The sequence below is a fragment of the Gymnoscopelus microlampas genome, assembly GCF_963454915.1.
Source record: "Gymnoscopelus microlampas genome assembly, chromosome: 18".
NCBI lineage: Eukaryota > Metazoa > Chordata > Actinopteri > Myctophiformes > Myctophidae > Gymnoscopelus > Gymnoscopelus microlampas.
This window is the reverse complement of record NC_139955.1, coordinates 6,459,097-6,477,949: the sequence shown is the minus strand read 5'-3', so window position 1 is coordinate 6,477,949 and position 18,853 is coordinate 6,459,097. Positions and strand designations below refer to the sequence as shown.

Here is an 18,853-nt window from a genome sequence, read left to right as displayed (position 1 = left end):
TATTTGAGTATAAGTACAAAAGATGAGCCATCAAAAATATTCATGTTAACTTGATTCATGTTGCGGCAAAATGTGGGCCTGATTTTTTTGGGTGCTGCTGGGTAGGCTATATACAGAATAACTGATCAGTTGATGTTTTGTCTGAATAATTTAAATCCTCAAAGTAAAGGCCAATACGTCAAGTAGGCATTAACTACAAAATGATGTCATTCTTCAATGATGAACTTCAGATGGGTCTACCAGAACTTGCACCCCCGAGATGTTCTGACAATGCGAGGGAAGTTCGGACAGAACATTGAGTGTGATTGGTCAGATGTTCAAGGTGGGTGTGATTTATTTAGTTTTGTTTCCGTGTTCACCTGCATGGAAAAAGTACAAAATGTCTTTACTTAAAGTAAAAGTATCTGCAATGTAGAAACAAAATCAGTAATCAAAATTAAAGTAAAAGTACAAAGGTTTTGGCATGAAAATATACTTAAAGTTTCAAAAGTATTGATTATGCAGAATGTCCCGTTTCATAAGGTATCATAATGTATAAAATGTATTGAAAATCTTTTGAAAATACAGATATACAATTTCACAACGCGTCATGTGGGCTTGTAGATCGGCTATTTTCAAATAGCCAAAGTTTAAATAGGGCTGAAGTGGTTAAATCTACAAAGTAACTAGTAACAAAAGTTTTCAAATAATTGCAGTGGAGTAAAAAGTACAATATCTGCCTACCTCAACATTGTGCTTAAGTGCAGTACTTGAGTAAATGTACTTGTTACTTTCCACCACTGGCCAGCAACGAAGGTTTTGAAGAGACGTTGGCTAAGGAGAAGTACTAGTCTCACGAGCCAATGTCCAGACCAGGAGGTACAAACACCTCTGAAATCCCTCTCCTAATAGGCTCTATTCACAGCAGCCATATTATGAAGACATTCACAGGTGTTACCAATGATACTAATGAAGGCTCTGTTCCATTCTGGTCAAACAGATTCAGGGTGCTGATATTGTGCATGTTGGCTCACTGGAAACACCAGTGGGTCTACAGTTGGGGTCCAGGGACCCTCATGGGCTTCCAAATGGCCCCTTACGGGTGTGTAACTCTGAGAGTGTACAAATGGAACCAAATGGACCCGTAAGGGTCCATTTGGTTCCATTTGTACACTCTCAGAGTTGTGGGGCTCGTGGAAACCACTGCTCTACACTAAATGGAACCGAGCCTTCATTAGTATCATTGGTAACACCTGTGAAAGAAGTGATAATATGGCTGCTGTGCATAGAACCTATAGTGACCATGCATAAACACAACAAATAGCAAAACCTCCGTATCTCTGTGACACATTTCCTACTGTGTGTCGGAGGGATATCCAGGTCTTAACTAGTAACTGCTGTCAAATAAGTGTGGTGGAGTAAAAAAGTAGAAGTATAAAGTATCAATGCTCAAGTGAAGTACTTCAAAATGTGACTTAATTAAGTACTTGAGTAAATATACTTGGTTAATTTCCACAACCGAACACCAATAATGTAGTAGCATCCATTACTGTACTAACAACAATTTGAGTGAGTTTACCATGTGATAATTCTTGTCATGTGTGCTCTCTCACAACAAAGTTGAAAGCCAGAAGTTGAACATGCACATGCAGGTTGGTTTATTTGCCCTCCAGCCTCACAACAACTACAGTCCTTTAATCTGAAACGGTGGAACCAACTCCAAAGCCACCTTGAATAATTAGAATTTCACAGCTCCCCGAAGAGATGCCCTGCACTGTGTGATAGATCTGGCTTCAGAGCACACCTTTAAAACCACTTAGGCTCTATTTTATACGTGTAAAGAAAAAAAAAGGCTGAAACTAAACTAGTGGAGTTCGAATGTGGAAAGTTCTGCCCTAAAACATTCTCTGTAGTACAAACGCTGGCTCTGTTTTTCTCATTTCCACCATGAGGAACATGATGAGAAATAATCTCAAAAGGAATCATTGTCCCAGTTTTTGCAAACTCTTATAGTCTGTGACCAATTGTCTTTAGATGTGAGACTTGATGTCTTTGAAAAATCCATGAAATGGCTTTCAAAAGTTCAAATGTCTTGTAGTCTATTTGTTTTATGATGGTTTCACGTGTCAAAAACAGCATACCGTATCTACAAGCTTCCATGTTGCATTGCAACGCGGTGTGAGCTTGTAGATTGGCTATTATTTGCTATTTTTGAACTTGTTCTCAAAAAATAGGAATGCCTGATTGAAGTGGAACACTTAAACCCTATAATACTTTGTTGACTGGAGTCCCCGTGCTCTATACTTGGTCCACTCCTTTTCCCCCTTTACACTAAAATCTCTTAACCGAAAATAGCCGATCTACAATCCCACAAAGCGTTGCATCGCGTAGCAAAAATTCAACAGAGTACTGCACTGCTAGAGTTCAAGTGGTAGATTTTACGTTCACTTCCCTCGCGGCTTTACATTCCAGACAGGGTGGTTAGGGAAGGAAGGCCCACTTGTACCGGCTCATACGTAATGTCCTGACATTCCAACGGAGCCATACAGGAGACTGGGAGACGGTGTGTTATCACAGCACACATCTCTGCGCTCATATCAGCATCCTGTCACGCCATCATCACACAGAGCTGCTTATCTGGGATGCAACCTGTGCTCTAGTGACGACAGCGCTTCAATGGACGCACACATAGGTGCCGAATTATGTGCGCGCTCCTGGGTGCTAAACCCGAATCAAGCCCCCCCCCCCCCACAAAAAAGGCAAAGTCCCCATGAAGACAAAGCCGCATATACATTTGCATGCCTATGGGCGTGAATGGACAGGTTGTCTGAGCCAATGGGCGAGCTACTGTAATGTAAATCGCGACGGCGGCATGAGGTGGGTGCTAGGCATTTCTCCTAGGTGCCCAGGCGAGAAGGAATCCGCAGGATCTGCGCCCCTGGACACACAGAAGGGTGGCGCTCGGGTTTGGGTTCGAATCCACCCTGGTGCATCCGGCTTTGTCGGGCGTCTATACGAACACAATTGGCCCGTGTTCGGGGGAGGGAAGCTGGACGGGAGGGTGATATTGGTCATTGCATGTATTACTACGGGCTGGGGTGGAAGGAATAACAACTAAATTGGGGAGAAAAAGGGGGTAAAAAAAAGGGTTTCATTTGTCAATTGCTTATACACGTACAAGCTGTGTTGGTGGGACCAGTTCCACAGAACTGCTGACATAATGCTGACAAAATAATTATAAACTAGAAAAGTGTGCTCCCCAGGGCACCTGCCGGCCGGGTTGCCTACCCAGGGCTGTGTTGCCACCAGGACGTCAATTTGAAACATTTGGGGTGGCAGATATTCTTTGGCCTACAGGGAGTGTGTGTGCCCCCACTAACCCCCACCTAACCTCCAACCCACTGAATCTCACTACAACATCATCCTTCTTCCGCACATCCACATCAGTTAAATTCGTCGACTAAAACTATGACGAGTTCGTCGACCACCCTTTTTTCACTGACAAAACTAAATTAAAAACTAAGCTATGTGTCCGGGTAGCTCAGTCGGTAGAGCTCTCGCCTTTGGACCACAAGGTGGGTTCGAGCCTGGGCACCGCCAACTCAGCGTATGAGTAGCACGACTTGGGTGTGGCAAGTCGTGCCGCAAGTACTGGGAGCTGATGTTAGGTGTGGCGCTCCACCTCAGCAATGTAACAGGGACAAACTCCTGAATGATCGGCTGATACCGACAATAAGCCTCTCCCTGACCTACTTACTTAAAACTATGTCAACAGAAAAAAAAAACTAGACAAACACAAGCTAAAGTTATTTTATCAGCTAAGCTGGTGTGTTTACAATGAACTTGAAATACAACGCAAGTTAAAGAAACCACCATGACCTGTACTGATTAGATAAGCAAATTACCCTGAGTTGCTTATCTTAGTTCGTAAACACAAAGATTGATTGTCTTAAAAGATTGATTAACACACTGATTTTGGTTTTTACTTTCATAGCTGAATGAGTTTAAAGTTTCACTGTCCTCAAATTTAAACAAAAATGTACTAAAAAGAAGAATGCATGTTTGAGAATCATTTTAAAACAATGCATTACACTTTAACTAAACCTGTTACATTTTAGTTGATTTTTTGTTGACTAAAATCTTAATCTAAAACTAGACTAAAACTGAAACATTTCAGATGACTAAAACCGAATGGAATGGAATTATTCAAAAGACTATGACTAAAACAAAATCAAAATTTGCTGCCAAAATGTACACTGATCCAAATATGTGCGTCCTCCGTGCTCCACATGTAGGAACCATGCCTGATGGGTTCACAGAGGACATGTTGTGAAGCGATGATGTCAGGATGGCGTGCGCGGGGCGATGGGGCCGATCTGGCCAGAGAATGAGTGTGTGTGTTCTCTGTTCACTGACCTCATTTATGACTTAATTTAATCTGTTTATTGTAGCTTTAAAATGTGATGTCATGTTGTAGCTGATAACACTTAATGTTGTTGTTTTCTTCTCTCCTCTTTTTGACCGTGTGTGTGTGTGTGTGTGTGTGTGTGTGTGTGTGTGTGTGTGTGTGTGTGTGTGTGTGTGTGTGTGTGTGTGTGTGTGTGCGTGCGCGTGCGTGCGTGCGTGCGTGTGTGTGTGCGTGTGCGCGTGTGCGTGTGATAGAGAGAGAGAGAGAGCAGGTTTAAGAAGTTGTCAGAGGTGACAGCTGTCAGTATCACAGTTGTCACTTCCCATCTGACAGGTAAGTCGTGACAATCAACTTTGTCTTCAGTGACCTCATTGTGTGCACATCCCATTCCAATACACATACTAAGTACACTGTGGATAATGTTACTTAAAAGAGTGATTCTGAACATGGGGGGTCCATGTCCTAATCTGCATATCAAACTGCGGGGGTCCTTGAAATTGAGGCTTGAAAGACCGGTTGAGAATCACTGTTTTAAATAACACCAATCATCAATCCAGCCAGTTTGTCAACAGTGTAATTAGGCTAGTATGCGTGTATTGGAATGTGATGTGCGCACAGTGAGGTCACTGCAGACAAATGTTGATTGTCACGACTTACCTGTCAGATTACTGGGAGGTGACAACGACTGCGATACTGACAGCTGTCACCTCTGACAACTTCTTAAACCTGCTCTCACACACGCGCGTCCGTGCGCGCGCGCGCACGCGCACACACACACACACACACACACACACACACACACACACACACACACACACACACACACACACACACACACACTTTGGCCTAGCAAAGATAACCCCCCCCCCCCCCCCCCGACGTGTCAGTGTACGGCTCAAAATGGAAGGTCTATGAGTATTGTGACCTGTGTCTGTGGTGTAAGAAGGGTTTATTTATGCCTCTTCCTGTCATAGACAGGCATCAGTGTCTGATACATTAGCCAGTCATTGTTCCCTAAGTATGGAGGTCATTAAAATGACTTTGAGCTTGAGTCAGATCCCAGGTTGGATGACGGAACAGCCAATTAAGTGCAACTGAAGCTGTCAGATAACATTGTGCTGGAAGTGTGTTGCAGCTGTGAATTTAGAAGGAGGGATAAAGATCAGCTCTACTTTAACGTCCCGTAGGGACACTAGTTCGAGATCAGTGGTTCCCAAACGTTTTAGCTCGAGATCCAAAAGAGTCTCTCCCTGGGATCAACTAGTGAAAATAGCACATTTACAAGCTTTTAGAGCAGTTATTTTCACTACTTGTTACAAGTTTATTTTTGCTATGTATAGAATGTCTATGAAATATTTTTTAATGTATGAAATTCTGTTGAATAAATGTTTGACATTTCTTTTTGATTTCTAACACAAATGGGTCCCGACCTATTGTTTGGGAAACACTGTAATCTAGATGATGCACAATACAGGGCAAGACAATACAACATCAGCATATCAGATACATTTTTACCCAATACAATTAGCGTCCTTTAAAAAGTAGGTCGGTTTAGGTTGACCCACTGGCTGTCTATAGAAAGGAATGACCTCATTGCGGTCGTTGGTTGCCGTGAGCCAAGGCTATCAGTCTCATCTTAACACACACAGTCTCGTCCTGCTAGTCTTGACATTGTCTCACACTCACACAGATTGTGTCACACACACGCAGATTGTCACACACACACTTGAAATCTCAGTGCCCCCGTGTCCCTGACCTGGCAATTCACTGAGGTTTTTTTTTCTCCCCCTCTATACTCTAGAGTACCCTTGTCTGATCATAAAAGACCACTAACTACTCTCTCTCAGACACACGCACACACACACACACACACGCACGCACGCACGCACACACGCACGCACGCAAGCACACACACACACACACACGCACGCACGCACGCACGCACGCACGCACGCACGCACGCACGCACGCACGCACGCGCGCGCACACACACACACACACACACACACACACACACACACACACACACACACAACCCCCCCATACACACACACCCGCGCGCGCGCACACACACACACACATACACGCACGCACGCACGCACACAGTGCTGTCATCATAAATCCTAACAACAGGAAGTCTCAAGGCACAAAGAGGAGTGTGTTGGGTGTTAGTGGGTGGGGTGTGGGGTGTTGGGTGTGTGTGTGTGTGTGTGTGTGTGTGTGTGTGTGTGTGTGTGTGTGTGTGTGTGTGTGTGTGTGTGTGTGTGTGTGTGTGTGTGTGTGTGTGTGTGTGTGTGTGTGTGTGTGTGTGTGTGTGTGTGTGTGTGTGTGTGTTTGGGGGGAGCGCATATGTCACCAAACTCACAGCTTGCCTGAGTCTGCTGCTGCTGCTGGCAATGAATGGACCCATGGTCCATCATGTGACTGTCTCTGCTTGGTGTTTTTCTTTTGAGAGATAAACATTGACCTTTTAGGAACATGGTCAGTTGTTATGTAACAAAACAAATACTACATTTATATATCAGAGCACATCTTCCCGCCTGTGTGACCCCCTGGGGGTCAATCTAATATTTGTGTTTACCTTTTAGCAATGTCACTTCTGTTTTTTTTTTTCACCCCCGAAACGGTCATGGCTTCAGTGCTGAGGAGACCATTGTTTTTTATAGTGAATCAATGAGGGCCTTTGGGAGGGAGTTTCATCATCATCATCATCATCATCATCATCATCATCATCATCATCACATAGAACAGCTATTGTCAACCTGTTTTTAATCAATGCCCTACTGCTACTTGATCATACTACAGCGTCACACAAAAGCATCAAAAGGAGCAGATCTACGAGCTCGAAACGCGGCGCAGAGCGACGTGTTTTGAGTTTTGGACAAATGAGGTTTCCACCCGACAGAGACGATATACATTTAATGCAGATCAAACTGGGGGCCTAATGCGTTGCATTAGGCCACAGACACCCATTTCATAGCATACCAACACAAAGAGAAGTCCAACGCACTTCAGCCAGTTAAAGGTAGAAGGGCTCGGTGCTCAACAGGGACAACCTGAATAAGAAAAAAAACACCTGGGCACTTCAGAGGAGACTACCCAAATAAAATACTGGAGCACTCGACTGGGTCTGCACTTTTTTGGAGGGGTGACTGACGGAGTCAAACAGGCTGTCTAACCCTAACCCAGTCGAGGGCTCCAGCATTATATTTGCGTAGTCTCTTCTGAAGTGGCCATGACAGGCATTTTTCTTCGTACCCATTTGATACCGTTTGTTGCCTCTGGGACTCCCAATCCACACCATAAACTCTGCAGTGTTTATTTAACTCTGAGAGTGCAACGAATGTAACCTCTCAGAGTTTACAGACACGTAATGGTCCCTATGGACCCCTGGTGGTCCCCCGGACCCGGCGTTGAGAACCCGCGACATCGAGGAACCAGTTTCTCACACATCGCCGAGGGTCACAGGACTCACAGCCAATGTTTGGCTAATTTGCAAACCCCCAAACTTTTATTTCTTTTCCCTTTCAAGGTCTGTCTCCTCCTAAACGTCCCCACCTCCCATTGGACGCACGGTCACAAACAGGCTGGCGTTTTGACGGAGCGCTGAAGGTTGAATGCTCTCTTTAGACTATCACACTTTTTTTCCCAAACGCCTTGCAGCTGCCCCTCCATTGTCACCCGGGGAGGGAGGGCTCTCCTTCGCCCCCATTTCTTTACTCTCCTCCTGCTGTTGCCCTGGCCCTCGCTCTGTGTGAGTTCACACACAGAAGGAGGGAGTGTGGTCCTCACAATGGCAGACGTAATGACATCATGGCTCCGACAAAAACAACAATCCCCGGTCACATTCTCATATGGAGAGGAGGCTGGGGATGGGATTCCATCGCATGCGGAGACAGAGATGCTCTCACTGAAAAGGAACCCGCTCCGACAACAAGGCAAGCGCCTTGGTCGTTTGTTCACATGCAAATCCAGCATTTGTCTTCCTTTTTAGCCCTAAATGCAACTTCAGGGCAGGGGCAGGGGCAGTGGTGTAAGAAGAAGTACACCAGATGTCTTTCACTTAAGTAATTGTATCAATATAACACAATATAAAAATACTTTGTTAAAAAGTAAAAGTATTTCACCTGAGTAAAAGTATTGGCGTAAAATATACTTGCAGTTCAGAGAAAACGTATTCACATTTCTCAACATTTTTCACAATTTGTACAAAAATAGCAATTCTACAAGCTTGCAACGCAAAGTATAAAATAAGGCTTAATTGGATTAATGTAGGTTTTGTAATTACTATAAATAATTCAAATCTTTAAAGTAACTAAAGCTTTCAAATAGTTGTAATGGAGTAAAAAGTACAATATTTGCTTCTGAGATGAAGTGGAGTAGAAGTTTAAATAAAAGAAATGGGAAAAGTACAATGTTTTACACCACTGAGCAGGGGCCTAAGGGGGTATTTACTATTGTATTTATATTATAAACACTGTGATTTGAGATTAATTTTCTTCTCACTCTCATGCAGGGACCCAAACTCTTGTCATGTTCACCTGTATCTCTATTCTGCCGATGGTTATTGTCACAGTCACAGACTTTGCCTGTCTTCTTGTCCAGGTCTTATATGTTTATGTTTGTAGCCTGGAACCAGACGAATATGCCAGTGCAACAAAAAAAAAATGCCCTCTGCGATTATAGTCTGCTATGCGAGGCTACTATGTTAGTCTTCTAGTTTTCATAGTTCCATGTTCATGTTCATTCCCAGATGTATCTAATTTGTAATTAGCCCTCATGTATATTGAACTTGTTCCCCAGTAAGTCCTTGTCAGGTGATGATGGGTCATTGTTTAGTGTTTGTGATGTTTTTTCTGTTCACCTGTATTAAAACACCCAATCATGGGTTTTGATCACTACCTGCCTTGCGGTCCTGCGTTTGGGTTCTCACCACACCAGTAATTTGCAGTTATGACAACTGAAAACTATTATTCTATTTTTTATGTGAATGGCTACACTATGTGATTTTTTTTAAAGAATAATAATATAGTAGCTTTATACTACATTACTTGGTCTGGACTTTTATTTGTACATTTGATTTGACTTTGCTGTTCTTTTAATCTGTGTTCCTTTCTTCTCTCTTTTTGTTGTTGTGATGTGACAAAAAAAATGTATTCCTATTTGGAGTGTAATTCACTGAATATACTACATTTATTGATATATCTATTTTATGAAATACTGCAACAATGTACATGTAGACAGTGTATTACTGCCAGCCCCCTCTTATAGCATTTGAGCAACACACGAATCGGAAGACAAGCGAGTACAAAAGTCAAATGGGATTTATTCAGTGGTATCAAAAACAGCATTAAAACATACATATGCAAAAAATAGATATGATAAAGAAATATATTAATTTAGTTCAATAAATATGTCAGAAAACAGTCTCTGAGGATTCTGTGGCCCCCATTTTTAGTGCTTTTGGGGGTTCTGTCTTCATCACAGAACTGCAATACACAGTACAGAAACATGAGGTATTTGAAGGTTGCTTTCCCCAATGCGCCAGGATCGTCAAGGAGTTCGTTAAGATGCTTTGAAAGGCAGTTTACTGCGTGTGTGATTCCACTTTGATAGTGAAAACAAAACAAAAGTCTGCCAGGCAGACACAAGTGAAAGAGTTGGGTACATTCATTGTTCATCAAATGGAGAAGTTTGAGGGGTTATTTCCATGTCTGCGTCTAAGTTTTGGCAATAAAAAAATGTTATGCTTCCTTTGGCCAGCTCAGAAAGCAAATTTGAAAATATCAGTCACAATTCCTGAGATGACGGTGAATTAAACTCTAAGGCATCTTCCACAATGTAATTGTAAGTCTTGATTATGATTATCTAAAGCAGATACCTTCATTATGTCATCCATGCAAAAAATAAATAATCTTTGAATAAAGACTACTTAAATACTTTTAACTTCCTGATTTAGGAATGACTTTAACCACAGGTCTCTCAGCTGTCTCCCATAACGTCATTAAGGATCGGCTGGGTGGAACTGCGGGCGGCTGTCATTCAACATCCACAAAGGAAGCGGCGTCAACAAACAATACTGCTAAACGGTAGCAACAAAACTCCTCACTCTTGAAATGGAATGACAGGGTCAACCCAGATTGTTCAGATTCTGTCAGCATAGACCAGTGGTTCCCCCAGTTTGGTATGCATTAGGCCACGGACCCCAATAAGAGCGTACGAAATGGAACCAGGTTCCATTTGTACAAGTGTTACAGACCGGTAAGGGTCCATTTGGTTCCTAACTATCAGTCATTTAGCTGGGGACCCCCTAGAACCCCCTCACTGACCCCACTTTGAGAACCACTGGCATAGACAGACCACAAACTTGGCACCGTCGTGCTCCCCAAGCAATGCCTCCCCTCATCCCCCCTTTTTAAGTCCAGTGATACCAGCATCACCACATCAAGTGCTGTGTGTGTGTGTGTGTGTGGGGAAGTGAGGAAGGCACTACTAGTCAGATACAGTGTCTTATAGTCCAGTGGCTTCATTCAGCAGCTGGGGGAGGTGGTGATGGGGCTGTGGAGGAAGGACAGCTGACCGGCGGACGAGTGCACCGGGATGGACACGGGGAAGTTGAAGACCGTGCCGCTCTTGCCGATGGCGGGGCTGCCCGCCTCCGAGGAGCAGGTGGACGAGGCCAGCACCTGGGACTCGAACTGAAGCAGCTGACCCATGAAGCTGAAGTTGGGGGAGATGATGCTCCGCCGCTGCTTGACGAACTCGAAGGCCTCGTCCAGCTTCACGCGGTTGGTGCGCATGAGGTAGGCCAGGCAAATGGTGGCCGAGCGGGAGATGCCCGCCTGGCAGTGCACGAACACGCGGCCGCCTTTGTTCCGCACCGAGTCTGAAGGGAGGGAGAAGGAAAGAAATGACAGCAACGTCAGTACAAATGTCAAATAAAATGTTTCATATAGGTGACACAATGTATCAGAACATATTTGGGCTGGGAAATTAACTGACAATATGGCGTACAAAGATTGCGAAAATGGGTGATCTACAACCGTGTAGATTGGCTATTTTCATGTTATTTTTAATGATCGTTCATTAATAGTAATCGAGGGGAAACAATTGGAACAATCATGATGCTGATATGAAGTCATATCAACCCGGCACTAGTATCAGAACAATTATGTTTAGCAGACAGCTGTCAAAGCCGGGAGGAAGTAACAGGCAAGCAATAACAACCCCCCCCCCCCCCCCCCGACTTCTCAGTAACTATTCAAATTCAGCGGTGCTACTAGCTAGCGGCTCTGTCTCATTAAGCCACAGGAAGAGCAGTTTAATAGGGGCGACACGGTGGGGGCTCGTGGGAGCTCTGTTCCCCAAGGAGACAAGCTGAATGGACAAAGGTAGGGGGACAGTCCCCCAACTGGGGCTATTGATCTGGGAGGAAGGCCGCCAGGGAGTGTGGAGAAGCTGCCCTTTGTTCCCCCCCAGAACAAAGACTGGCACAGAGGGGGCCATTCAAGGCACCGCCAGCCAGTGGCCCCCCAGTAGTTTGGGGGCCACAGGCTTTCGATTCAACATTAAGGGGGGTGGCGATGATGTAACTGCTATTGTTGGGGATCAGATAGCCAGCTGGTCAGTTTTTGGAGGGAACTTTTAAAATGTAAATGCAAGTCACTGCATCAGGGAGTGAAGGAAGGGGGGGTTATCTTATTCAACAGCAACAGTTACAACAGCTGTGGTCAGAAATTGCGCCGTTTTGGCAGTTGAGAGCTGTGGAGGTAGAGTGACCATATTTTTAAAAGCCTAAACTGGGACCATAATCACTTAAATCCAATTTCACAAATATCAAAAATAGCAGATGTACAAGCTTGGAAAAAGCTTGTATATTGGCAATTTCTCTGACTTTTCTTTTCACTAGGTGGCAAAAAACTAGGTAGGACTATTTTGGTGATGAATGTTGAAAACCGGGACATTTTAGAGATATTGGTCGGGACTCGGGACACCCAGCTTGAAACCGTGACGAACCCGGCCAAACCGGGACGTCTGGTTACTCTAGTCTTAAGGTGAGAGCTGTGGAGGCGTGAGGGGGACTTTGACAGTGACACTCACCGATGAACTCGATGGCCTCGTTGAACCAGGAGCTGATGTCGGCTTTGTGGTTGTCCTCCACGGGGATGCTCTTGTAGACGAAGGCGTCTTCGAAGTGGTTGGGACAGTTGGCGGAGACGTTGATCAGGGCCGTGATGCCCAGCATGTCCAGCATGTCTTTTCTGGAGGCGTGGTAAGCACTGCCGAGGTACAAGAAGGGTAAAATCTCCACCGGGCCTCCCTGGAAAACACAAACAAATCAAATACTGATCAGTCACACAAATAAGCTTCATTTTTCACAAAAGCAAAAGAAAAAATACTCTGCTCTTGCTCTACTAAGTCACTGGGGCAGGGGACCATGACAAATGGTCTCTTACGGATCCGTTACTCTGAGAGTGTACAAATAGAACCAAATGGCCCCGGACTGGGGTCCCAGAGATTTTTTTTAAAAAATGGTATCAAATGGGGGTAAATAACATACCTGGTCGTATAGAGGCGTACTGCACGGACTACAGCCGGCGGTATCAGGGTGGCTGGCACTCAGGGGTAAATTCAGCCCTTGTGGGGGTGACGGTTTGGTGCACAGCTCAGGATACTCTGACGTGAAGGTGTCAAAGCCACCTAAAGGAAGAAACAGACGTCACGGTCAGATTAGAAGACAGTCGCACATATATTGCATTTTAAATAAATACCTCGGCCTAAAAAAAAAAAAAGAGTGACAAGTGTTGAGCATGAAGCGGGTCTATTTTGGCAGCGTTTACTCCGGGGTTTGGCATCACAGCTGGTGTGTGGTGACAGCTGTAAGCCACATTTGTTGTCCTTCGGTTGTTAGGATACAGACTATTACTAGGCCTACAGAATATTAATATATAGCAGTGGTTCTCAAAGTGGGGTCTGGGGACCCCTGGCAGAGTATTATTGATAGTCAGGAATGGACCCTTACAGGTCTGTAATTCTTGAGAGCTTACAAATGGAATTAAAATGGACCCTTATGTAACTCTTGGGGAGTTATGGGGGTCCTTGGCATAATGCAGTGGTTCTCAAAGTGGGGTCCAGGGACCTTCAGGGTTCCTAATGGACCCTTACAGGTATTCAACTCTGAGAGTGTACAAATGGCACCAAATGCCTTATGGCTTATGGGTCCATTTGAACACTCTGTCAGAGTTATGGAGGGTCCTTGAAATGTAAAAAGGTTGAGAACCACTGCCTAATGCATAGGCTACTACCAAAGGGTAATTCAAATAAATAAATAAAACATTTGAGAACCCCTGACAATGTCATGTGACCTCTCTCTTTCTATATTATTGTTATTGTTATTATTTGTTATGCTATGCTGATGAATTGAATACATAGGACCTCAATGTTAACAAGGCCCCAAGACTTTGTTTGTGTTATTCTTTTAGCCGTAAAACGTGTCGTTTACATTTCTGACTAATGAAGTATTCAACCAATCAACAGTGGTGGAAGTACTCATGGATTACTTAAGTAAAAGTAGCAATGCCACAATGTAGAAATACTCTGTTACAAGTAAAAGGCCTGTGTTCAAAATGTTACTTGAGTAAAAGTAAAGTATTGGCATCAAAATATAGTTGAAGTAGCTCTGGTCCATAGCGTTAGAAGGAGTTCTCCTTCTAACGCTATATGGACCAGAGCTAGAGTTGAAGTACCAAAAGTAAAAGTACTAAAATGTTTGAAAATAAAAAGTAAAAAAAACACCTCAAAATTGTACTTAAGAACAGTACTTGCGTAAATGTACTTAGTTACTTTACACCATTGGTTCTCAAAGTGGGGTCCGGGGACCCCCAGGGGTCCTTGAGGGAGTTCCAGGGGGTCCCCAGCTAAATGATAGATTAGGCACCAAATGGACCCTTATGGGTCTGTAACTCTGAGAGTGTACAAATGGAACCAAATGGAACCATTTGGTTCCATTTGTACACTCTCAGAGTTAAATTGACATTGCTTTTACAATATAAATTGCGGTCCAAGTGATAGAAATGCCATTAAATGGGGGTCCGTAGCCCTAATGCATGTCAAACTGGGGGTCCTTGAAATTAAAATGGTTGAGAATCACATAGAGCCGTAAAAAAAATCTTCTCTTATGGGGGTCCCTGGCATATCTTTTCAAATGGGGGTCCGCGGGCTAATAAGTGTCAATTTGGGGGCCATTGACATGAAACAAGTTTGAAAACCACTGCTTTACACCACTTTGCGATCAAGTCAACTTCTCTTCTCTCTTTACCTTTGAGAAAGAAGACGGCGGCGCCTCGGGCGTCTCTCCGCAGGGCGGCGACGGCCAGCATCAGCGTCCCGTCCTTCTTCGCCTGGCCCAGCTCCAGGCTCCGGTCGTCCAGGAACACCACGCGGTTGTACTCCCCGGACAGCAGCCGGCCGCGCGTCTCCTCGTTGGGCACGATGTGCTCCAGCCCCAGCCCTCCGCGGGCCCGGCGGCGCACGATGGTGCTGAAGCGCACGTTGCTCGAGCCGGGGATGTGCGACGAGTTGAAGCTGAAGAAGGAGCGGCAGTCCAGCACCAGGCACTGGTGGTGCTCGCTGTCCTCTTCCAGGAGGAAGCCGCGGAGGGACGAGCAGTCGATGGCCGGGATCGTGACCTCCATTATGACCATAGTAGTGGCGTTAGGACGGCGGGGTGGTGATGATGACAGTAATAGATCCAAGTGCATCAAGTTGTGGTGACAGCGAGATCAGAGCTTTTATAGTTGTTCAACTTTGATGATCTTTCAAAGTAGAAAATAATGATAATAAATGTTTCGGGATGAAGTGGATTCTTTTGTTCTGGTTTAGATTTTCAAGGTCCCAAACAAACCTCTTGGTTAGGCTAATTAAAAAATGAAAATGAAAACCTAAAAAAGTCAGTAAATGCGTCCCAAAACGATCCTCCTTCTTCTCTTGTATCCGATTGTTATTGATCTTTTCACAATGTTGACTTTATTTTCTAGCCTACTGTAGTTGTTCAGACTAGAGATCGTTGGTGCTTTTCCTCTAACCACACAGCTCTTCGTAGAGCCTTTTATACAGACTCTCCTTGTGAATGAGAGGGCAACCGCGTCATAGCCCCGCCCCTCCTGGCACCCTGCCAGCGCCTCGGGGACGCGCCAGTATCGCGCGCCTACGTCATTGTGTGTGCCGTTGAGCCAAGGCACTCTCAGCCAAGAGCAGACAGCCGTTTGAGATCAAGATTGGTATCTATCGACAAAATCCCAATGGATCCAGGCTGGGCCACTAAACAAAGCCTAATACACATAAAAATAACGTTTGATTGATTGATTGATTGATTGAACACTTTAACAGTTTGTCCAAAAAAGCACAGAGGTACAGTTTCATATAAGAGAATGCTAAAAAGACATAAACCCAAGAGAGCACTACAGGGCTTGTTTCCATTGGGGTCCTGTGTATTCAATGCATTGAAACATTTAAAGACAAACAATAATAAGTCGTTTTTGCGTATTGAACGCCCAAAGCACGTTCTATACAAGGGTTCCCAAACTTTTCAGGCCTGAATAAAAAGAATCATTACATTTAGTTTGACTCTGTTCCAAAATAGCCGAACTACAAGCTATTGTAGATCAATAGCTTGAGCTATTGAAAATAGCTGATCTACAAGATCAGCTATTTTCAGAAACTTTGCCTCTTTCTTTGACAATAATATTTGACAATTTGGCCAATGTTTGACAATTTTTTGTATAGTTTGTTGGTCACTTTTGACGCAGTAATGTTCTTTTTATTAGTTTATTTTCATTTTCATTTTAGAGGAATTAAAAAGGTCTTAAAAGTCCTTAAATTGTCTCTTTAGAAATGTGCAGATACCCTGTATACACATACTGTATATTGGTTTGTTAACTGTTGAGTGAGAAAACAATGTTGCACATTAAGCTAATCTTCTGGGGACCCCCTAAATCAGTTTGGGAACCATTGCTCTATAGCCTACTGTGGCCTACAGATAACAATAAACAGTATACTGTAACTATGCCTAGATGTAAAATAAACAACAATAACATGAAACAACAACAAGAACACATGCCAGAGTTATTAATATTTTAATTGTAGCATTAATAATTCATGTACTTGATTCTTGACTCTGAGTTTTTCTTAATTGAAGTCCTTGTTATTTGCCAAGTCCATTATTATGACTAGCTATTATCAATCTCCACTGTTTATGTGAAAAATACCAGTGTCAACAGATAAGGAATTTGGCAAATTTTCCATGATGTTATTGTTGTTAATTAGATTTACATGTTGGCCTCTTCAGCTGAGAGTTGACAAATAACAAGATAATAAGTCAATATCTGCCACAGGGGCCATAAACGTTTATTCTTTGTTTTTATTGGTCGGAGGTACATAGTGTTCAATGCCCCGAGAGCACAAGCTGACCATAAAAGTTAATCACTGTATAGAAATCTAAGTCCAGTAAATTTCCACACGCTGGAAAACCAAAACAGCAGCTTTACAGGAAGACCAGCAGCAGATGGGGGATCTCACCAGAAAACATGTTATCTGTTCTGTCTCGCCCTGACTATCTGTCTGTGTACCGCGGTTCACCACCAAATGAATAAGCTGTCAATAGGTAAACACGATTACTGTCGCTTTGGGAAACCCATGCGTGTGGTTGGTTGGCTTGCTGACTCACAACAGGCACCATACTGCTGTGTCACAATTAGGAAGCAATGTAGTCATTCTATATGGGACAGCTCAGGCCTGCCGCTGACGAGAAGATGAGCGTTTCATAAAACCACAACACAAGGACATACCAGTCAGAACGTTTTTTGTTTTGAAATGTGAGATTATTATGAGCATGAGAAAATCACACACAGAAGTGTTGCAATACTTCCATGTTCAGAATCAGACCTTTTCAACTGTTGCCACACAACAGTACAACGTCATCTCTCAAATTATCTTCACAGGGATATCTTAAAATATCTTCAATTTCAGCCCTTTTCAAGATTAGCTGTTGTGAGCTCAGCTATCATCGATTACCCACAGTATAAAATAGAAGCTTGAGTGGTTAAAGTTTGTTTAAAATCTACAAAGTAACTAGTAACTAAAGCTGTAAAATAGTTGTAATGGAATACAAATTACAATATTTACCTCTGAAATGTAGTGGAGAAGAGGTATAAAGGAAATAGAAGTAAGTAAAGTAAAATAGCCTCAGAATTGTACTTGAGCAGTGCTTAGTGACTTTCCACTACTGTGTGAAGATGATCTGTATGGTCAGGGTGTACTGTACAGCACAGAGGGCATGACGTCACTGTCATGTTACTGTAACTTGAGTAAAGGCCTTCAAAACAGTTCTATCTGGAGTTGTACAATGTTTTCATTCTTGCGGTTGAGAAAGAGGGAGCGATGGTGAAAGAGAAAGAGAGCGTGAGACATAGAGGGAGGGTGGGAGTGGGAACCAACAGAGGGGAAGGAACTAAAGCAATCGCAGCAGCGTGCAAAAACTCTCTAGCTGGCCTAAAGCTCACACTGCTGTACGATGAGTCAACTACGAGACACGTCATGATGGCTGGAATGTTACACACTGCAAGAGAGAAAGACAGAGAACAGAACGGGGGGTCAAACAATTTGGGGAGGCTCTGAAAACATTCTGTACCCAAACATTGTGTCCTCATACTGTAATGCTGTGTTTTCCCCCACTGAAGGCAATGACTTACACGGTCACCAGGTTAAGGATGCAAATTGAGTCTAGTAATACTGTCCAGAAGTGGGACAAGTGAAACTAAAACCTTTTACACCTAAAGGAAGAACAGACAGTGCAAACACCAGATCAGCTCCCACTTGACTCCCACTAATTGTTTTCATCATTGTTAGGAAGTGTATATACGTGTCAAGTTGTTTTGACGCGTTTGAAAGTGTTGAGGTTTTGTCACTCTCTGAGCGTTGATATAGACTCTTTAAATTGTTAAACTTTTACACAAGTCGAGAATGTTACACACTGCTAGAGAGACAGACAGAGAACAGAACGGGGGGGGTCAACCTATTTGGGGAGGCTCTGAAAACATTCTGTACCCAAACATTATGTCTCACATTGTAATGTTGTGTTTTCCCCCACTGAAGGCGATGAATGACTTACAAAGTCACCAGGTTAAGAGCATTTTGTCTGGTAATACTGTCCAAAAGTGGGGCAAGTGAAACTAAAACCTTTTACACCTAAAGTCAGAACAGACACCAACAAACACCAGCAGCATTGGATCAACTCTCACTGACTCCCACTAATTGTTTTCATCACTGCTAGGAAGTGTATATGTGTCAAGTTGTTTTAACACGTCTGAAAGATTTAACACTCTCTGAGAGTTGATATAGACTCTTTAAATTGTTCAACTTTTACACAAGTCTTATACTGTTTCTCAACGCTGATGTTTAGTGTTAGAA

The 18,853-nt window shown here is 43.5% G+C and overlaps 1 protein-coding gene across 1 annotated transcript; it reads right to left on the bottom strand.

The window, feature by feature from the left end:
- Positions 1-9,693: 9,693 nt before the first annotated feature.
- Positions 9,694-15,456, bottom strand: dusp1 (dual specificity phosphatase 1). The gene is made up of 4 exons (XM_084042057.1): positions 14,706-15,456; positions 12,948-13,087; positions 12,488-12,707; positions 9,694-11,273 (listed from the first exon to the last, which is right to left on the bottom strand). The coding sequence occupies exons 1-4, from the start codon at positions 15,145-15,147 to the stop codon at positions 10,918-10,920; spliced, it is 1,158 nt and encodes a 385-aa protein (XP_083898183.1). The 5' UTR covers positions 15,148-15,456; the 3' UTR covers positions 9,694-10,917.
- Between the last annotated feature and the right edge of the window lie 3,397 nt (positions 15,457-18,853).

Coding starts and splice junctions, on each gene's coding strand:
- dusp1 (XM_084042057.1), bottom strand. CDS start 15,147: ATGCACTTGGATCTATTACTGTCATCATCACCACCCCGCCGTCCTAAC. Junction 13,088..14,705: donor CGCCGTCTTCTTTCTCAAAG/GTAAAGAGAGAA, acceptor TTCTTCCTTTAG/GTGGCTTTGACACCTTCACG. Junction 11,274..12,487: donor CGAGGCCATCGAGTTCATCG/GTGAGTGTCACT, acceptor CCCTCCCTTCAG/ACTCGGTGCGGAACAAAGGC.